The sequence below is a fragment of the Ictidomys tridecemlineatus genome, chromosome 3, assembly GCF_052094955.1.
Source record: "Ictidomys tridecemlineatus isolate mIctTri1 chromosome 3, mIctTri1.hap1, whole genome shotgun sequence".
In the NCBI taxonomy this organism is placed as follows: domain Eukaryota; kingdom Metazoa; phylum Chordata; class Mammalia; order Rodentia; family Sciuridae; genus Ictidomys; species Ictidomys tridecemlineatus.
The window spans coordinates 147,703,112-147,724,442 of record NC_135479.1 but is presented as its reverse complement, the minus strand read 5'-3'; the positions used below and the strand labels follow the sequence as shown (position 1 = coordinate 147,724,442).

At 39.3% G+C, this 21,331-nt stretch overlaps 1 protein-coding gene across 1 annotated transcript in view; it reads right to left on the bottom strand.

Annotated features, from left to right (window-relative positions):
* The window catches only part of Gpr156 (G protein-coupled receptor 156), a 93,507-nt gene that overhangs the window by 11,099 nt on the left and 61,077 nt on the right, over nt 1–21,331 (bottom strand). Inside the window, exons 4-8 of the mRNA XM_005327630.5 lie at nt 11,351–11,480; nt 10,982–11,092; nt 6,691–6,816; nt 5,752–5,847; nt 2,345–2,581 (exon numbers count right to left, since the gene is read on the bottom strand). Coding sequence (XP_005327687.1) covers nt 2,345–2,581; nt 5,752–5,847; nt 6,691–6,816; nt 10,982–11,092; nt 11,351–11,480 — 700 coding nt within the window. The remainder of the gene's footprint in view (nt 1–2,344; nt 2,582–5,751; nt 5,848–6,690; nt 6,817–10,981; nt 11,093–11,350; nt 11,481–21,331) is intronic.

The window sequence follows — 21,331 nt, the reverse complement described above, 5'->3', positions numbered from 1 at the left end:
GCTGGAATCACTACTGTCCTAGGTGCTGAGGATTCAACCAGAGGAAGCCGCTTGGCTAAGGCTTAGGATGTGGTGGTGAGAGGGCGGGGGAGGAAAGATGTAGGTGAGAGCCGCATACCTGAGGTTGCTGGTTTGCACAGATGGGGGTCTTGTTGAGATCAGGAAGGTTTTCCTTTGATAGTTCCTGGATAATTACTTCTGCCCCCAAATTATGTCATTCTCTTTCAAAGATTCCCATTACCTCTACATTGTATCCTCAGACCTGATCATTATATTTTCTTATCTGGTCTCTCACTTTTATCTGTCTTCTTGTTTTCTGTTTCCCTCATTTACTAATTCAATATTTTGCACTGTCCAATTGCTTATTCAGTGCTTTGGTTGGGATTTAAAATTTTAACACCATATTTTCATCCCTATTTAATATTTCATTAGTTAAGACTATGTTCTTTGCATGATGGTTTGCTTTTGTTGAAGATGGGCAATATCCTTCGAATCCTATTGATGAGAAAAATAATATAGCTTCTAAAAACTTTAGTTCTACTTCAGAGAAAGGCACCTTCTACAAATCTTCAGCTTTTGTGGTTCTCTTTTTTAAAAAAATATTTTTTTAAGTTGTAGACAGACACAATACCTCTATTTTATTTATTTATTTTTATGTGGTGCTGAGGATTGAACGCAGTGCTTCACACATGCCAGGCAAATGTTCTACCAACTGAGCCACAACCCCATCCCTTTTTGTGATTCTCTTTTTGTGAATTGCTGGTTTCCTTCATAGGTCCTTCCCCTTGAATTTCTTGTGTTACTTGGAAAGAACTATATTTTTCCAGTAAAATAAATATATTTTCCTGGTCTTTCCATAATGTTTACAATACAGCTGCCATGGCTTCAGGTATCACATATACTCAAAACAGGAAGAAGAGAAAAGGGGTATGTTAACCATGGTTATTGCTTTTTTTTTTTTTAGGAAAACAAAAGCTCTCTCAGAAGTCTCCCAGAAAGCCTCTAGTGTTCCAAACAGTATCACAGAAATACCTCTGCCTGTCTAGGAGCCTAGCAAACAAATATTTAGCTCTCCCAGCCTAAGAAGTGGAGATAAGCAAGGAAGAAAGGTGTTGGCAAAGAGGTTACCAATCAATAAAGTTGGCCACAGGGCCCAAGGGGAGGCTTCCAAAAAGGCCCCTCCTTGTTGCCTTTACCCCATGTTCCAGGGAGGAACAGTCTTTGCTTTTCAGAGCCCATTTCTGCTACATCCTGGACAATTAAGTATCTGCTCTCAATGGCGTCTTCAATCCAGTTCTTACAACATGAAGATTCAGCAAAAATTCCTCCAATTTCTGACATAGATGTAACATCCATCCTTGGATTCTCATCCTGTTAATTTTTTCTTATTTGTTGATTTTGTTGAATATTTTAATGAGAATTTGTGAACAGGAAGAACAGTAACTGGCTCATGCTTGTGTCATGTCATCATGCCCCAAAGTAGACTCTTAGATAAACACACTGAAATCTGCCATTAGCTGATGCTGCAATGATGGGTTAGCTCTCTCATGAGGAAGTAGTTCAGTCACCTGGAAGCTGCAGAGGAACCAGAATGGGGACTTGAGGGAAGAGAGGGATGAGGGAGGCCTCAGGAAAAAGAAAGGAGGACCAGGAGGGAAATAGCAAAGTGCCTGCTGCTGCGTTTGTAAGCTTGGATAGATGTGTTCGGGGTTGCTAGTGCACTGTGGCAACAATTACCATCACTTTCCTTTCTAGCCTCTGTATGCCTTCTCCTTTCCTCTGACCTCCTTTCTTCTTCTTTGCTGTCTGAATAATTCTGCTTCTTAATCCCTATAATATAAATCATATTTTGATTTTTCCCTGTTGTAAAACGAAGAGGAACATTCTAGATTTGCCTCTAATAAAAAGAAACAAAAAGCATTTTAAATCCCAAAGTTCCAAATCAAATTTTCCCAGTGAATCTGTACTCTCAAGTAGAAAGAAAGAACTTTTTTCTCCCTCCAGGACTATTAAAAAAAAAAAAAACTAGTGTTATCAAGATGAAGGGGGAATTAGTAATGAGTTAATCAGAGTGGGTGTAAAAGCAGGAACCAGGCAACCACCAAGGAACAGACCATGCGATTGCTCAGTCCCCTCTGGCCTGCCCTTCTAGCTGACCAGAAGCACAGCTGTCCACCCCCAGGTCAGTAAGGAAGGTCATAGGGGGCCCTTGCCTTCTTTTTGACTCTCCAACAAATGGCAAGGAAAGGTATCAGCAGAAAACAAAATACACAATCTGTCACGCCCAGAGAAAACTCTGAGTGACTAAGAGAACAGGCCCTGCAAAGTCCTCCCTAGAGCATACCTGAGGAATGAAGATGAAGCAGTTGATTGTGGTTGTGCAAACAAAGATGCCTCCAGATGTGAGTCCAAAGACGAGGTTGGGCCAGGAGTGCAAGTATCTGGTGACTACAAAGAGCAGCCCTGCAGCCAGTACCAGGAGGTTGACCCCAACCATGATTGTTAGGGACTGATTCACAGGAGGAGAGCTGACGTGGTCTGTCAGGCCAGCCAGGTAGGCACCATACAGCAAGAACAGTCCCTGGAGGAGGAGAGGGAAACCAGAGACACAGAGAAGTGGAATGACATGTTAAAGAGCAGTAGGGTTGGGATGTCCCCATTATATAAAACTGGGTAAATAATAGCTACCACAAAGGGTTGATATGAGAACTTGTTAAGAAAACACATAGGAAAAGCTTGTGGCATCCTTTCTACTCAGTAGGTGCTTAATAAATGTTATTTTCCTCTCTTTTACTGAGAATTAGTTTATCAGAGACCAGGAAGTCAGCCATTAGACAAGAATCTTCTGGGATAAGGCAAAGGACAGGCTTATGTGGGTGGATTGGGGTGCTGCAGAAGGGGTGATGGGCACTAGAAGGGCTGCTGGTGGTGAGGGCTACTGCATCCATTGTGTGGTTGTTGCACTGCATGAAGCTGAGGGGACACGTGGAAGCTGAAATCGACCAGTGGTTTGCTTCTCAAGTCCTGTGCCACAGCAGGGCACTGCCCGGAGGGAGGGGCTTTTTTTCTTCTTCTAATTTTCCCAAAGACACCATCTGCTTGCCAAGCTCTGCACCTGCAAGATTGCATCTGCCTAGAAGAGATGGCGTTTTCTAACTTACACAAAAGATCTCTATAGGCTAGCGGTGGCTCTGTGCCAGGGGGGGTTTATGGGAGATGAAGGGTGGAAAGAGAAGAACAAAGGCGGGCTGGGACTTAGGCAGGACTGTGGGGCAGGAACAGGCAACAGATGCTCCCCCTATACTTTTTGCTGCTTTGTGACATTCCCTGTCGCCACCACAAGGAACTATTTTTTTTCCTCTTTCTGTGAATATGAACCTGCTTTCAGAGTGTTCACTTGTACTAAAGACAAAATAACTCACAACATCTTAAACTGCTGCTTTTCCCAGAAGGAACTTTATATATACAGAAATCAAAGCTTCAATCCATAATCCACAGCAAATAGATTCAACATATGCTTGCCTTTCTGACTATACATAAAGTATGATACTACGTATTTGGTGGAAATTAGTGCTCTACATAAAAGGTCATGGTCCTAGCTTTCAGAGCAATCAGTATGGTAGAGACATTTAAAGGAAGCATCAAGATGTCCCTGTTTTTAACACAGATGTGAGGATGCCATAGGGGACAAGGTGGGGCTGGGAACATGGGGAGTCAAAAGGAGAAGAATGATAGTAAGGTTAGTTATCTGCAGGACACTCCCGTGACCCAGAAATCAATCATCTGGGCAACCCCACCTGCAGGGACAGCCCTATGATAATTTCTGGAGCACTGGCTATGCCAGGAGGGACAGGATCAGCATGGCAGAGAAGCCTTTGGAGCTCTAATGCCCAGCATGCCAAATGAGTCTGAAGGCTAAAGGTGGCCACCCTGAGCTCTTCAATAATTAGGGGACACAAAAGTTAGGGGGCCAGTGGGGCCTGGCTTTGAGTTTACTGATACCAGTTAGGTGAATCTGTCAGCATTGGGTATCAGAGGTGAATGAAATTAATTCTGTGATGTGAAATATTCAAATACAGCCAGGCATGGTTGGGCACACCAGTAATCCCAGCAACTGGGGAGGCTGAGGCAGGAGGATCACATATTCCAGGCAGCCTTGGCAATTTGACGAGACCCTGTCTCAAAACAAAAAATGAGTGCTTATGTAGCATGTGCAAAAGCCCTGAGTTCAAGCCCCATTACCAAAAAAGAAAAAAAATAGGAATAAATGTTCAAATATATATTTCTTTCTAAATTTCTTTTTTTAATTTATTTTTTCAAATATAAATTTTTAATAAAACATTTAATTTGGTTAAAATTCTTGCTAAAAGGGAATTAGGCATGAATAAAGCATCTATACATCCATGCTTCCTGTTGAGTGTGTCAGAACTGATCCTTTAAGTCATTTGCCTTCACTGCTAAGGATGGAGTAGGGGTAGCTGACAGGCTCAGATGGGGGATCCTGGAACCTAATGTGGGGATTGGCTCCTCACTGACTGGCCTCTGGGGGTCTGGCTCAGTCAGTTTCCCATGCTCAGCACTCTTTCCTCCTTTCTTTCTTTGTCCTACAGAACAATAGCACAGTGAAATTAAATGGAAATGAGAATATATAAAGAGCAATGGAGGAAAAAAAAGTCAAAGTGGGTCACATAGTGTTGCTATGGGGAAGTGCTGGGTTTCCCTGCTGGTGAGGGTAGGCTCTGTTACAGGGGCTTGAGGAAGTAGTAGAGGGCCTGTGTTTCTCAGAACTGTTGGTGAACAGTGGAAGAACAAAAACAATAATAACATCTTCTTTTATCAAATATTTCTATCAGAGTAGTATACGCACTTAGTTAAAAAGCAACATTTCCCTGCCCTAGTCCACCATGCCAAGGCCTGTTCCTAGTGGTAGAATGGGTCAAGTTCACCTTTAAAAGCCACCTATTGCTATAAAAACTCCCCCTCCAGTCTCCCAGGCCTCCTTGCCTGGATAGTTAATAGCAGGCTCATGTCCGGTAAGGCTGCCCAGTTCATGGGAAGCAGGTCTGCCCTTGGCCCTCAAAATTGAAAAGCAACTAAGGGTCTAATATGTTCTGAGGACTGTCCTTAACTGCCCTGTACAGGTTTCCTATACCCTCTGGAAAGAGTTTCCAACATTTCCTCATCTAACAGAGACACATGAGTCTCAGAATGGGAGATTGGGGCAGTATGGGAGATACTTTGAGGCAGCTAGATCCCTCAATGGACACTGTGGATGCTGCTGTCTTAGAGCCACACCTGCACCCAACCAGAGTAAGAAAGTCAGATGGGTGAAAGGCAGCGGGAGACCAAGACACAGATGTGAAGAAAGACACAAGACACAGTAGAAGCCATTAGGAGAGCAAACTAAGTTGAGTGGAATGTCTCGTATTTTTCTTACAGGGGAGCTATGGAGAAAATGGGTCTTGTCCAATTAACTTAAAAACCAGACCAAAAAATGAGAGAAACAGTGGATAAATTCCAGATGATGTAGAGAAGACTGAATGAGGAAATCCAAAGAGTTAAAAAGGTGACTCCTGAAAAAACAGAGAAATAAAAGGCTCATGGCTTTGAGATGTTTGCACCAACAGAGATCTTCTCTGAGTTCAAACTCTCTATAGACATCTTTAGTTAATGGACCTCATTAATCCCTGCAATCCCCTCTTCATATCCATTTTGTTGGTGACAGACTTTCATTGAGACATAGTTACCAACCTTGCATCCCAAAACGAGAGCAATCCAGACATCAGAGTACCGTGAAGCACAGAAGTGTGTGTTGGTGAAAGAGCAGGACACATCTCTCCCTGTCACCTAGGAGGGACACAGGGTCAGTACTGAGGGTACTCACAATTACCAGCATCACACAACAGATCTTTGTGAACATCCTGGAGAATGGACTCCCCCAGAGCACATAACTCCCCCTCAGTAAGTAAAATGGAAAAATGTAGGTGATTCCATTAGAACCTAAATGAGAGTGACTATGAGGTGGAAGGAAAGATGATAAAGTTGGGTGGATACTAGGTGCTTGGTGGTAGCAGGGTTTACCCTTCAATCATATGCTTTGCTACCCAATTATTTAATATGCTGCTTCATTGATATTACAGATTATTTCACATCATGGACCTTTACTTGCAAATGTTGGATTCTTACGTTAGGTCTTGCAATGTCATGATTCTGCTGTATTTCTCAGCCTCTTGTGAGGCTGGAGGAAAAGAGACTTAGAGTGGTTAAATAACTTCCCCAAAGTCACATGGCTGGTGAGCTTGGTAGAACTGGGATTTGAACCAGGGAAACTCCAAAGACTACCTCCAAAACCACCATGTCCTCTCAACAGTTAAGGGAAGGCAACTACCCCTTAGCTGAAAGTTCTCATTATGGGCAATGTGGAAGCAGAGATGACTGCCAGGCAGATTCCAGTGTGCTGACATCTCACAGATGCCAGGAGAAGGCATCAGGGGCAGGAGGCACAGTGGAAGTGACACTGAAGCCTATGGAAAAGGGGCAGGGCACTCATGGCAGCCCCAACCCTATACTCTCCTTCCTCTACTTGTTTCAACTATGGCCACACAATGAATGCTTCTGGGAAAATGACCCCTGTGACCACAGAGGACAGCCCAGTCAGGAATTAGAATCCCCGGAGTTTGGGTCCCTCACCGTCATGCTGACACCGAGGATCTGGAGGCACTGAATGGGATCAGTCAGCACCCATGTCATGAGCAGGATCACATCGGCCATCACCAGGGCTGCCACCAACCCCAGCAACTGCAGGTCTTTGATAATCTGCAAGAGTCAAGATTGAAATGTTCTCTGTTGGCTAGAATGTCCTACATGCTCTGAGCAGTAAGCTCGAGGGACAGGCCTCTCAAGGAGCTTCAAATGCAGACATCAAACATGAAACAGGCATCAAACATTTGCAATGACTTTAGCATCGTTGTCAAAATTGTTACATCAAACATTTCCATTTGTTTAACTTTTTCACACCCTATTTCTTCTGACAAAGAATTCAAAGGGTCTTATAAAATAAATACACTGTTGTTTCTAGATATGTTTATATGAGCACAGAGAGATCTGGAGGTTTTTTATATTAAACTGTTAGTAACTATTAATTCAGGGTGGAATTGAGAGATGGTCGTGGGTACAGGAGGAATTACTAACATTTTCTTCATATACATATGAATTATGTGACCTAATATGAAGAAAATGTTACTTTTGTGACCAAAAAATAAAATTAAGAAAAAATACACATGCATCCTAACATCATAAAATATTGAAAAATATGAGGGAACAGAGAAGCCTGATGAAGGCCTAGGTGGGAAGCACAAGCAGCATCGAAGACCTAAGCTTATTATTATTATATTTTTTGTACCAGGGATTGAACCCACTGAGCAACATCTCTACCCCTTTTTATTTTTGTATTTTGAGGCAGGTTCTTGCTAAGTTGCTGAGGGTCTTGCTGAGTTACTGAGGCTGGCTTTGAACTCATGATTCTCTTGCCTCAGTCTCCCAAGCCACTGAGTGGATCTAAGCTTTTGATAGCCAATGGAAAGAAAGAGGCACAACCAGGTACATGATTCAAGGTGAGATAAAATAAGTCAGTTGGCTAATCAAACTGTTCAAATCAGCAATAAATAGAAACTCTCCAAAGCAGCGTGTGTGTGTGTAGGGATTGGGGGAGGCTATTATGTGTAGAGGAACAAAGAAAAGGAAGATATCAGACTCCACATTAGATATATAAAGCCAAGTGAGCATATAGTGGAAGGGCATCTTCAAGATGAAAGAGAAAAAGAAAACCCTGGTCTAGAATCTGTACCCAGAAATACATTTTGCAGGAACTGGGGATGTAGCTCAATGGGGGAGAACTTGCCTAGCATGCACAAGGCCCTGGGTCCAACTCCCAGAACTGGGGAAAAAGTATAAGTGTGTGTGTGTATATATATATATATATATATATATATATATATATATATATATATATATATATGCATTTATGTATGTTTCAGAAAAAAGGCAAAATAAAGACTTCTTTAGATATACAAAAACTGAAAGAATTCAAAACTAGTACACACACACTAAAAGGAATGAAAAATGAAAATGATTCCAGATGGTGGATCTATACAGGAAATTAAGACCACTGGAAATGATAACTATGTGGAAAAATATATGATTCATATTTATAATTTATATACCTCAAAAGATAATTGATTGTATAAGCAAAAGTAACAACAATTGTATGGGCCTTATAACATATATTAAAGTAAAAACAACGACACAAAGTTGAGGATGGGGAGTGGATGCATACTGTTGTAAGGTGCCTACACAACACAAGAGTGCAAATTACATGCATATGTACAAACTCTTACAGAAGCCAAAGAGGAGGAAACAGTTCCCAACTCATTCTATAAGGTCAGCATTTCCTTGATATCAAAGCTAGAAAATGATACTATAAGAAAACAAACTGATGGGCAATATCCACTAAAAGCACAAGTATACAAACTATAAACAATATTTTTACAAAAATGAATACAAATAAACAAAAAGGATAATACATATTAGAAAAAAATAAATTGTTTTCTCAATTTCTAAAAAAAAAAAAAAAAAAGAGGATAATACATCACGACCAATTGGAGTTTCCCAGGAATGTAAGGTTGATTTAACATCTCAAATCATTTAGTATAACCTACCATCTGAACAATCTAAAAAAGAAAGACCATATGACAAAACCCAACATTAATTCTTGGTAAAAATTCTCAGAAAAATAAGAATAGAAAAGAATTTTTCAACTGGATAAACAGTGTCTACAATGAAACATTCATGCTTAGTTTTGAAAAGCTGAATGCTTTCCCCATAAGAATAACTCAAGGATATCTGCCCTCACCACCTCTGTTCAAGAATGTACTGTTGTTTCTATCCAATGCCAGCAGAGAAGAGATGTTTATTCACAGATAATTTAATCATCTATGTAGAAAATCTGATGGAATCCATAAAAAAGCTGCTACAAATAATATGTAGTTTAGTGAAGTTGCAGCAAAATATATTCTATTTGTATGCTATACTTTATAGCAAAATCCAATCTGAGGGCTGGGGCAGAGCACTTGCCTAGCGTGTGTGAGGAACTGGGTTTGATCCTCAGCACCACATAAAAACGAACAAATAAAATAAAGGCATTTTGTCTATCTACAACTACAAAAAAATAAAAATAAAAATAAACAGTCTGAAAGTAAAATTTAAAAAACAACATGTATAATAGCATACGAATATGAATACTTAGGAATAAATATGTTAAAATATATGAAAGATTTATTTTGAAAAGTACAAAAAAAATTGCAGAGTTGAAATGAAAGAAAGCCTAAATAAATGTAGAAATATACTGCATTCATGGGTCAGAAGACCCAAATTTGTTAAGCAATCAATTCTCTACAATTTGATCTATAGATTCAACATAAATCAAGAATCCAGTAGGATTTTTGTAGGGGTTGAAAAACTGATTAAAAAATTCATACGAAATTCAAAGAACCTAAAGTAACAAAAACAACATTGAAAGAGAAGAACACAGTTGGAGAGTAAACATTCCCTGCTTTTAAGATTTAATAGGAAGCCACAGAAATAAAGGTAGTTTGGTACTGTTGTCAAGATAAAAAAGAAAAAAAAAACCCACATACAACAAAGAGACAAAAGAGTCTAGTAACAGATCGATACATCTCTGAGCAACTGATTTTTGAGAGAAATGCAAAGGTAAATCAGTGAAGAAAAACAGCCTTTTCAACAAATTGTATAAGAACAATAGTATATTCGTGTGCAAAAAGGTGAACTTTGATTAATATATCACACCATATTACAAAATTTACTCAAAATGGATCATAGTTCTAGATGTAAAAACTAAAACGCTATAATTTCTAGAAGTAAACACAGGAAAAATAATCTTTTAGTCTTTTAAGTTAGGCAAACATTTCTTAATATGATACTGAAAACTGATCCATAAAGAACAAATAAGTAAATTGGAATTCATCAAAATTAGCAATGTCTTCTGTTTGAATGACAAATAAAATAAAGGGCACAAAGTATGAGAAAATCTTTGCAAATCATAATTTTTCTTGCCTCAAAAAAAAAAAAACCACAAAAAACCAAAACCTATTTTTGAAAAAGGAGTCAGTGTTCTGGAGGGATAGACGCATTTTCTGTCCTTTTGGGCAATCTTCTTCATCTGTGTGGTTACTCACAGCTGAGCTTTTGATAAATATTCATCATGATTTGATAATGTTTGAAAAAAAAATCTCATTCCAGAGAAGTAGACTCCAGCTGAATTATATATTAGGTCTGGAAAGAGCCTTTAGCCAAAGAGGCTGATGGTCAGGCTTTGAGGTCTGATGCTTAGGGGAAAATGGAGGAATGTTGGTTAGATTGATGCTGGACACCAGGGACACATAGGTGATCTACTTTAACATAGTTCTGGGGTTGCTTCTATCGGCTGCATGGGTATCGTCTTGTTTGCTCACAGCTCTAGTCACATCTTTCTCAGTACAAAGAACTGCCTTCTTCATTGAAAAGAACTGGGATCCAGGGAGAGCAATAGTTCTGCTCATTTGCTATAGCTTCTCTGTAATCATATCTTCCCTCCACTTCTAACTCACACCTGTGCCAAGAAATAGTCTCTCTGGGCATCTTGTTCTCCCTCACACCTGTGCCTGGAACCTCCATAGGGCCTGGAATGGGTGTGCATGAAGCAGAGCCTGTGTTTAAAGACCTATCTTCCAATAGCATTAGCTCACAGCCTTCCAGACCTGGAGCTTTTTGAAACCACCTGACTCAAAGATTTTAAGTGAGGAACAAGAACTTCAAATCATCCTAAGAGGAGCGAGGTCCACTGACCCACACATGTTTCTCTAGCTTTTAATCCATGTGGAGCTGCTGCCTGCAATCCAGTGTTGTGTATTTGCTGTCAACTCACCACTCTCTTGTCTGGTACTCTCTGGGTAAACACCTTGTAGAGTCGCCAGCTCTTCCCCAGAACAGGGCCAAACACAAGGGAGGTCCCAATGCACAGCAGAGACAGTCTTATCTATAGGTGGAAGGGGACAGAAGCAAGAGTCAGGACAGGAATCTTCATTGGTCTCCATGCATTCTGATCTGCAAAGCTTCAGGTCCATAGAGGGCATCAAATAGAAGATGGACCTAAGTGGCTGAGTGTGTCAGGGATCACCTGTGAAAGTGCCCATGCCAGGGATATGAGGAACTGCTACTCTCAGGAGCAGCTGATGGAAAAATTTATCCAAGCTTTAGCATTATATTCAAAACAAAATTTCAAAATGTCACCTACCTGAATGAGAGTTTCCATTGAACTCCCTGCAAAAACATCTTGAATCCCAAAGAGATAAGCACTACTGTAAGTCAGACAACTGCCCAGTAAGGTCACAATGTTCAGATTGGGACTGGACATCTTCACAATCCTAGATGGAATTAGGAAGAAAGATACTTAAAACTATGATCCTTTGCACTGCAGTCAAAGATCTCCAAGATCCAAGCTGCTTCCTCTCCAGCATAATCTTCAATGCAGCCCCAGAGTGAAGGCTCCTGCTGGGAAGAAACCATTTCACTGCCCTGTGAAAACTTATGGCTTATTCAAATTTATTTTCAAAGAGAACTAAATTCTGGCACTTCTTGCAAAGAAGGCTGACTACCTACACTCAGGAGGCAGCAGACAGGAGTTACGATGGTATCCATGAAGTTTAGGGTTGCTAAGGGACTGCATATACAGCTGAGTGAATAAATAACTAGCAGGTAGATACCCAGAGAGACAGTTTGGAGCTTTTAGAAATGAGCTGTAAGGTAAATTTCTATCTGAAAAGAGGTTTGGAATTTTTTGCATACACTGTGTACTTTAATTGACATGTAAATTTTTCTTTTTCTACCTGAGGAAGAAAGAAAAAGCAGGGATGAAAAAGGCAAGAAATTAGGGCAGGATCTTTTCTCCAAGTAGTTTTAAATGAGGTTATAGAGCAGTTAGATGATTAGAGTGAGATGCGAACAATCAGGGTCTCAGTCTCTGAGCACCAGCAGGGATTCGGGCTGGGAAACCAGGCTTCCTGAATAGTGACTGAAAATAAATACAATTAGCAAGTAACAAGAAGGAATGTAATTATATTTAAGCATTTTAGTCTAAATAGTATATACTATATAAATGCAATATTACAACTAAGAATCATTTGATAATCACTGGAGATATATATATATATATAGTTTTTTTATGTGTGGTACTGGGGATTGAACCCAGGACTTTGCACATGCTAGGCAGGTACTAAGCTATATTCCCAGCTCTTTATATCTTGTTTTGAGATAGTGTCTTGCTAAATTGCAATGGCTGCCCTCAAATTTGTGATCCTTCTGTCTCAGCCTCTTGATTAGCAGGAATTGTAGGCATGTGCCACCACACCCTGCTTTATACTTGTATTTTATATAATAACTGGGGAGGAAGGCATTCTTCCCTGTCTCCAAGTTACCTGATTGAATGGCTTAAAGGCCAGGACAAGGTAAAACTATCCACTTAAGGTAGCCTATTTTATTTATTTTTTATTCTGTTTTATAATTATTTACATATTTTAATTGTACAAATTAATGGGGTTGACAGTGACATTTCTACATATGCATATATCATGCCTTGATCATATTTAACCTCTCTATTACCCTCCTTTGTCCCACACCCCCTTCCTCTTTTCCTTCCTTAATAGACTTTCTTCTACTTTCAGGTTTTTGTTTTGTTTTGTTTTTTAAGTTTCCACATATAAGAGAAAACAGGTGACACTTGTCTTTTCGTGCCTGGCTTATTATTATTTTTTTTAACATGATGATCCCCAGTTTCATCCAGCAATCAAACAATGATATAATTTCATTCTTCTTTATCATTGAATAATTTTCCATTATACACACACACACAAATACACACACACATACCCCGTATTTACTTTATTCATTCATGCATTAGTTGATTCAATATCGTGGCTACTGCGAATAGTGCTTCAGCAATAAACATGGGCATGCAGGTATCACTTTAGTATGCTGACTTCATTTCCTTTTCGGGTATACTCAGGAGTGGGAAAGATGGATCATATGGTAGTGTGCTATTGTTAGTTTTCTTCTTTTTTCTCTCTTTCTCTCTCTCTTTCCCTCCCTCCCTCCCTCCCTCCCTCCCTCCCTTCCTTCCTTCCTTCCTTCCTTCCTTCCTTCCTTCCTTCCTGAAACTCCATACTGTTTTCTACAGTAGCTATACTAATTTACATTCCCTTTACATTCCCACCAACAGTGTGTAAGGATTCCTTTTATTCCCCCTCATCCTCACCAACATTTGTTAATTTTTTTTTTCATAACAGTCATTCAGTGCGGCCTATTTTGATGACAGTAGGAAGCATTCAACAAGCAGTCTGGCATGTTGCATTTGCCAGTGTCATAATCACTACGTGCCACATGGCTGGTGTCTTAATATATCCCCATACACAAGAACACCGTACCATCACCCTGAAATTCAGCCTGGTCACCACATGCATATATATATATATATATATTTATTTATTTGAGCTTAACTTTGTCTTATAGTAAAGATGTTGATTTTTTTCTCTCTCTAAAAATGAGAACAACTTTCATGTATTCCCTTGTAAAATGGGGATAATAATAATGATAATACTTTCTGTCTGAGAGTTTTGAGGCACTACTGCAAAGTGCTTGACACAGAGCTTGGCACACAGTAGGCATGTCACCAACATTAGGGACCAGTATTATAATATCACCATTGTCCATGTTTCAGTAACCTAGGAATCATCTTTTTCTTCTTCTGTTTATCACCTTTGCTCAATCACCAAGTTCTATTCCTTCTTATGTCACAGTCTTTCTTCTCATCTCATTCCTGTTACCACATTTATCCAAGACACAGTCATGTGAGAGGCAGGAGATAAAGTCAGGTGTGACAGGTGGGGATGATGGCTCTAGGCCTCTGTTTCCTCTTCCATGAAATGAAGATAACACCATCTTTCATACCCCCCAGGTCATTGTGGGGCCCAAAAGAAGTATAAGCCAAAACTTAATTCTAAGGTGATATAAAAATATTAAGTTTTAGATTTTTGGTGTAACTTTTCACTTTCTGCAACAGCATTTTTTTCCTGTGATAGCACATGCTGTACCTTACTCTCAGACTTATTTTCCTAAAATACCACCTTTATTACTTAGCAAGAATGACATGTAATTGGGGATTAACTCAATGGTACAGCATTCTCCTAGTATGGACAAGGCCCTGGGTTTGACCCCCAATACTGCCCCCCCAAAAAAATTGTGATATCTAAAAGAATATTTTTTTTTCATTCTTCTGTCATTTACTTTAAGTCTCCTCTATCCAAATTTAAGACCTATCCTATCCTACCTAGACACATTCTCAGGTCTACCTCCTCTGCCTCCATGTTTTCCAACGTGGACTTACTGTAGAGTGATCTTCCCTAGTTTCTTTGTCTCTCTAAGACAGAAGGGGGAAGATGTGGTAAATGTTAGCTACATAAATAGGAATGATGCTAACCAGCACTTTCACAAAGCATTCTTTAAGAAAAGTACTACTTTAGAAAGACTCATGTTGACACTGACTTAGAGCAGAGGTCACTGATGCCATGGGGTTGGCCACTTGGAAGCTTGAGCAGTGATTTCAACCAGTGGGGGGACTCGTGCAAGACCAATACTCAAGATCACGTTCCCATGTCCCCTACACTCCCTAGTTGCTCGAATGCTCCTGCACATAAGCCATGGATAGCTGATGATGACTTCCTTACCAAGCACCTGCCTGGATCTCACAGCCACACATCTGTTGTGTCTAGATCACTAATAGATAGGTTTCTCACTTTATTCTTCTCTGCCCCCAGTTTATCTGAGTACCATAATTCTGTCTCCTTTGAGAGATTCAGTCCTGCATGGAATCTTGATTTAGAATTCTTCCCTTTTCTGATCTAGTTAAGAGGAACTCCATTTAGTTAGTTTTGATGAAATAGATATTACATAGTATTCATATCTCAGACACTGGTACAAATTCATTGTTCAAATGACATGGTATAGACTTACATATATATTCTTTCATACTTTTTTTCTGAGGAAATTTTACTAAAAACTTGCCTCAGAAAAGGAAAAAGTGAATAGAAGATGATTTTCCTATTTTGTTTGGCCTAGTGAACACCTGTGAAGCCACTTAAAGGTGAATCATCTCTAATTCACCAGGATAATTATGTCTGGGGAATGACTTTGCCATACTGATAGGAATTCAATCATCAATGTCATTTATATTTTTCAATCACAAATACACAATTTCCACAAAGTCTTAAGATGTAAACAGTATATACTTAATTGTAAATAGTGCCATCTACATTACTGTGTTCCATTGATTAAGAGTTAAAAGCCTGAACTCAGTGACTGGCAGTCTGAAACAAGGTGGGATTATTTTTTTTAAAAAAAGATGTTATAGATATCTCATTATCTTTTTCTTTTCATTTATTGTCTCAAAGTATAAGGCAAGAGCTTTCTTGATTTTTCCACTTTTAAGTAAGATTTCTGTATATGTAGAGAAATACTTTTAGATGTCTATAGAAAAATATCTATGTCTTGCAGAACTTGCATAATCCTGAAGTATCATTTCAATAATCTTTAATGAATTCTGATGCTTAATTGGCATCCACCAGCTCATGGTATGATGTTAAAAAAATCTTTATCAAATATTGGTTTCAGAATTTGAAGACATTATATAGGGAGTTATTGGGTTTAGAAACATGGCCTAAGATTGAGGCAGAAGGTATTTCTTGATGTGCTGACTATTAGAAAATTTTCCTAAGATGTCATAGGATGTGCTTTCAAAAAATGCTACATGAATTGATGTAAGTGGTGCCACTGAGCTTTAACATATCCAAAACCAAATATGAATGTCTTTCCAAAAGGCTTTTTAGTGAAATAATTAAGATTTAAATTATGATTCTTTTTCAACCCCCTGTTTTTGATCTGTGCTACAATGGGATGCTAAATTCATCTCATCTAGAACTCCAAACACTCTTATCATATCTGATGTGTTATCTGATGTGTTATCTGATGTGTTCCTGCAAATCTGATCTTTTTGCTGTTGTGCCTATTTCTAATGTCTGATTCATTGTGATACTAATTCAGATTCTTTGCACCTCAAACTAATATTAGTGTGACCTCTAGCCATTTATATTTAAACTCTGTATCATAAGAGCTGGCCTGCTCCCTTCTCTCCTGCCTGGGCCACCATCTTAGGAGGCCATCCCAGGAGATTTCATTAACCTTTCAACCTTCAGTCTTGTAAATTCTCTATTATAATGACTTCACTTTATTCCACTCCTGACACCCACCCGTGGAGTTGTAGCCTGCATCTTATGATCATTGGAAATGGTTCCACTTAAGGAATTTTAAACATCAGTATGCTGCTCTTGGACTACAATCTGTCTAAAACTGACTCCCAGTTTTCTCTCTCAACCTTCCCCTCCCACATTCTTCCCCAGTCCAACAGGAGTTCCATTTTTCCATTTGCTTGGACCAAAAACCTTGGAGTCTTCCTTGACTCTTGCTCACTTCCCACATCCAATCTGTCATGATATCTTGTTGGCTCTATTTTCAAAATACATCCGGCACCTAACCTCTTCTCACCACCTCTGCTGCCACCACCTGATCAAAGTCTTACTTGCAATAGCCTCCTAACTGGTCTCCTTGCTTCTACCCTGAAACTTCCCCAAAGGCTATTTTCAGCATGCACAGCAACTTGAGTGACATACTGAAGATAAACTGGATCATGCCACTTCTCTGCACAAAACTCCCAATAGCTTTTTATTTCCCAGAGGAAAAGTTAGTCACTATTAGGGTCTCCAAAGCTTACTCAGTTGGTTCCTATTACCTCTCTAATTTTATTTTTTATTTTAATTTTTTTAATGTTTATTTATTTTTTTTTAGTTTTAGGTGGACACAATATCCTTATTTTATTTTTATGTGGTGCTGAGGATCGAACCCAGTGCTCACCCATGCCAGGAGAACGCGCTACCACTTGAGCCACATCCCAAGCCCCTTTCTCAATTTTCAAAATCTTTCCTGTGCCTATTCCCCTCCAGCCACAGAGCCCACCCTCCTTGCTGCTTTTTGAAAACAGCAGGTATTCACACACTTCAAGGCTTTGAGTGGTATTCTCTTGCCTGGATGTTTCCATCCATATATTTACCTGGTTCATCTCCTTTCTGCCCTCATATCTTGTTACCTTCTCAACCAGAGCTATAATGGCATCACCATTTAAAAGTATATTCTTGCTCCAGAATCCAAATCCTTTTTATCCTCTCTATTCCCTTCTTCCCACACTATCACAGTACTTACTACCTTTTAATACAGTACCTAATTTATTTAATTGTTATAAGAGTCCCAATTAGAATTGCTCATGATGAACTCCCAGCATTAGACCCTGATATTCAAAGCACTCACTAAACACTTGATGAATGAATGAATGAAAGTCTCCTATCCTCTAGCCCTCTCATATGCTTACTCTTTTTTTTTTTTTTTTTGGTACTGTGCATTGAACTCAGGAGCACTCAACCACTGAGTCTCATCCTTAGTCCTATTTTTTTTTTGTGTGTGTGTGTGTGTATTTTCTTTAGAGACAGGAGGATCTCACTGAGTTGCTTAGCATGTTGCTTTTGCTGAGGCTGGCTTTGAACTCTCCATCTTCCTGTCTCAGCCTTCCGAGCAGCTGGGATTATAGGCTACACCATAGCATCTGGCTTATATGCTTACTCTTAATACCCTTCCTCATTGACAGCCAGCCTACAGACCTCCATTTCCTTGGTTCTTTTACTTCCTCCAATCTCTTCCTTTATCTATCCAGTTTTAAATCTCTAGTTGGTCACCTGGACTCTTCTTTCAATAATATCCTAACGAGCTCTTTTGCTGCATGTTAAGGCTTAGATAAGTGATGTCCTCTAAAAAGTTCATGTGGCAATATCCAGAGGTAAAATGATTCAATTATGAGAGCTGTATCCTTGTCAGTGGCTAATTCATTTGATGGATTAATAATTTGAATGGATTAATAGATGATGACTGTAGCAGGTAGGGCATAGCAGGAGGAACAAGGTCACTGGGGGGTGTGACCTTGGGGATTTTATTTTGTCTCTGACTCTTCTCTCTTTTTTTCTCCTACTTCTTCCTGGCTTCCAAGAACTGAGCAGCTTTTGATGTTCTGCTTCATCTCAGGCCTAGAGCAATGGAATTGGCTCACCATGGACTAAACCTCTGAAACCAAGAGTCCAAACTAAACTTTTCCTCCTCGAAATTGTTCTTGTTAGGTATTTTGGTCAAAGTGGTGGAAAGCTGACTAATACATTGCATCTACCCAATAAAACTCAGATAAGAATTATGACTCATTATCTGATTTTACATCGAGGCAGCTGAGGCTGCAGGAGAAAAATTGTACAACTTTGCAGATTACTGTCACCAAAATCAATCATCTCCAACATCAATCATCCAAGTTTACTGTCCCACCTATCTTTTTTACTTGTTCTCTGAAGTATTCCTCTACATTTGCTTTATGAGTGACTTACCTTATTGGAGTCAAAGAAATAAAAGCACTATCTGTATGGATGATGTCCTCAAGTCTAGGTTTGGGGCCATTCCCCATGTTCTTATAACCCACTGGTGTACATATGCATTAACAAATTGTCATGTTAATAATAATACCACCATTCTGTTTCCATTCTCAAAAGTCAGGCTGTTTCCAATTCATCTATATCTCAGTCTCTAGCACAGTCTTTGGAAAATGCTAAGTTTCTATAACTTTGTAGTATGAATGTATAAATTTATTAATGGATGTGGAAGGCCCATCTTTTCTTCCTTCCTAATCATATTTTTGTCCTTTTTGCTAATCTCACTTTTTTTTTGCTAATCTTTTTAGATGAAGGATAGGAAATAGGCAGGTGAGTTCAGTGGCTCTAAAGTGCCAGAAATCTCTGAGAGTCATGGTCTGGCTCATGCCTGTGTGTTAAGTCAAGAGGGGCACATGTTGGATAACAACAGCAGTTCCAAGGAGATACCTGTGGTCTCAGAATGGCTGAGAACTAGCTGGCATTATTGAATACAAAAAGGCCAGAAATATTTTTGAGACTCTGACTGCTATAGACTTCCACAAACATTGAGTTTTAAGAAAACTGATATACCACTTAGAAAACGGATACACCCCAAATTCTCCCTGGAAAAACTTGTTGTCTGGGTGAACTCCTCTTTGGCTTCCCTTGGGGCTAAAAGGAGTCTAAAAATGAAAGAGAGAAAGGATCCTAGAAGGATGTTTGTGAAGCTTTTTGCTCTCCCAGTCTCTGTTTCCAGGAAAGGGCAGTATCTGAGGGAGTATTTATCCATGAAGGCACGTGCACATATATGTTCTCTTGTTTCCAATGAGATCAGCCTGCTTCCAAGATCCATTTCTATTGGCCAGATTCTTCCTGGAGAATTCTCCTAGGAAATGCCTTTTATAATGTCGTTTACATCATGTGCCACAGGCTCTGCAGGCTCAGAGATATGATAACAGCCTTTGCTGAGCTGGTGATGGATGAGACCTCATCTTCATGACCACACAGATTTCCAACTCTTTGCTGACATCAGAAGTTAATAATAAGCACCTCTCTCTCAAGTGTCTGAAAAACCTGCTGATTCTGGAATGATTTGATGCTTGTAGCTAGGCTAGGAAGAATGACTTCTTTTTATGTACTTGAAGCTAGCAAATGATGATTTGATATGAGCTAAAATAGTCAGCACTGCCTCTAGGTGGGCTTGGCTTCTCTAAATCATGCTTACATAGTTTTGTTTTACATTGAGAGAGCAAGCTTCCTGACCAGCAGTCTGTCAGTTCAGGTGGACAGATACCAAAGCTGGAAAGAACCTGGAAGAACAGAGACATCCTGCTCATAGGACAGCTAAATAATTAGCCACAGCTGAACCTGATGAAATATATAAGGTCCCTTCGAGTTCCTCCCTTCTCAAGATATTCCAGAGAGCCAAGCTCTTCCCCTTATTGCTGACTTATTAATAAGCCAGTCATGCTGCATTTCTGCCTTTCTTCCTTAACTAGGACAATAGGTTGGCCTGGTTAGCAGAGATGCGGTAAACAGTCAACCAGTCAACCAATCATCCAAATAAAATATATAAGTGCAAAAGAAAACTTGCTAAATATTTTGCCCAAATTTCCCCTTTAATTACTTCAGTGTGCTCATGGTTTACTATTTACTATCTTGTTGATGATCATCATCTGTCAAGCATTAATTTGAAAAATCCTAAATATCAACTTGTCAAGATAGTAAAAACTGGAGCCAGACATGGTGGTGCACATCTGTAATCCCAGAGGTTTGGGAAGCTGAGTCAGGAGAATCACAAGTTCAAAACCAAAACCTCAGCAACTTAGCAAGACCCTAAGCAACTTAGTGAAACCCTGTCTCAAAATAATATATAGAAAAAGAGTTGGGGATGTGGCTCAATTCCTAGTACAAAAAATTTTAAAAAAGATATTAAGAGCTGGAGATAGGAGGGAAAAGGAAATGTAACTCTGCCCTCAGCTCATTAAGATACCACTCCTGGGGGTGGGGATGGGAGGATTAGATGAACTCTAGATAGGGCAAAGGGAAGGGAGGGGAAGAAAGGGGACATGGGGGTAGGAAAGATAGAATGAGATAGTCATTATTACCCTAAGTACATGTATGAAGACATGAATGGTGTGACTCTACTTTGTGTACAACCAGAGATATGAAAAATTGTGCTCTATATGTGTAATAGGAATTGCAATGCATTCTGCTGTCACATATAACAAATTAAAATAAAAAAATTTAGATATACTTTATAAAGTTCCTTTCCACTCTTTGCTAAAAAAGAAAAGCTACCACCTCCTTGGTTTCTAGCCTTTTCACTGCAAAGACATTTTTTTTTCATTTTTCTTTTCCTCTTTTAAAATAAAATAAAATTTCAAAGTAATATGAAAGTTATTTCTTCAATATCCATTGGGTCATTTAATAAGATCTATGTATTTGAATATATGGATATTAATACATGAACATACATATATATTTACAGTGCCCATATTTCAGAGTTCAGAGCTCTCTTGGACTATCAACAGTGCTAAGGAGCAAAACAAAAATACATTCTTCAACTCTTATTTTAAAAGCTGAAATGTGGAAATTTAGAAACAAGACCAAATGCCCATTACCTCATTATAACGACTCCAATTGAGGGGCAATAGAGAAAAAGCATATTGATA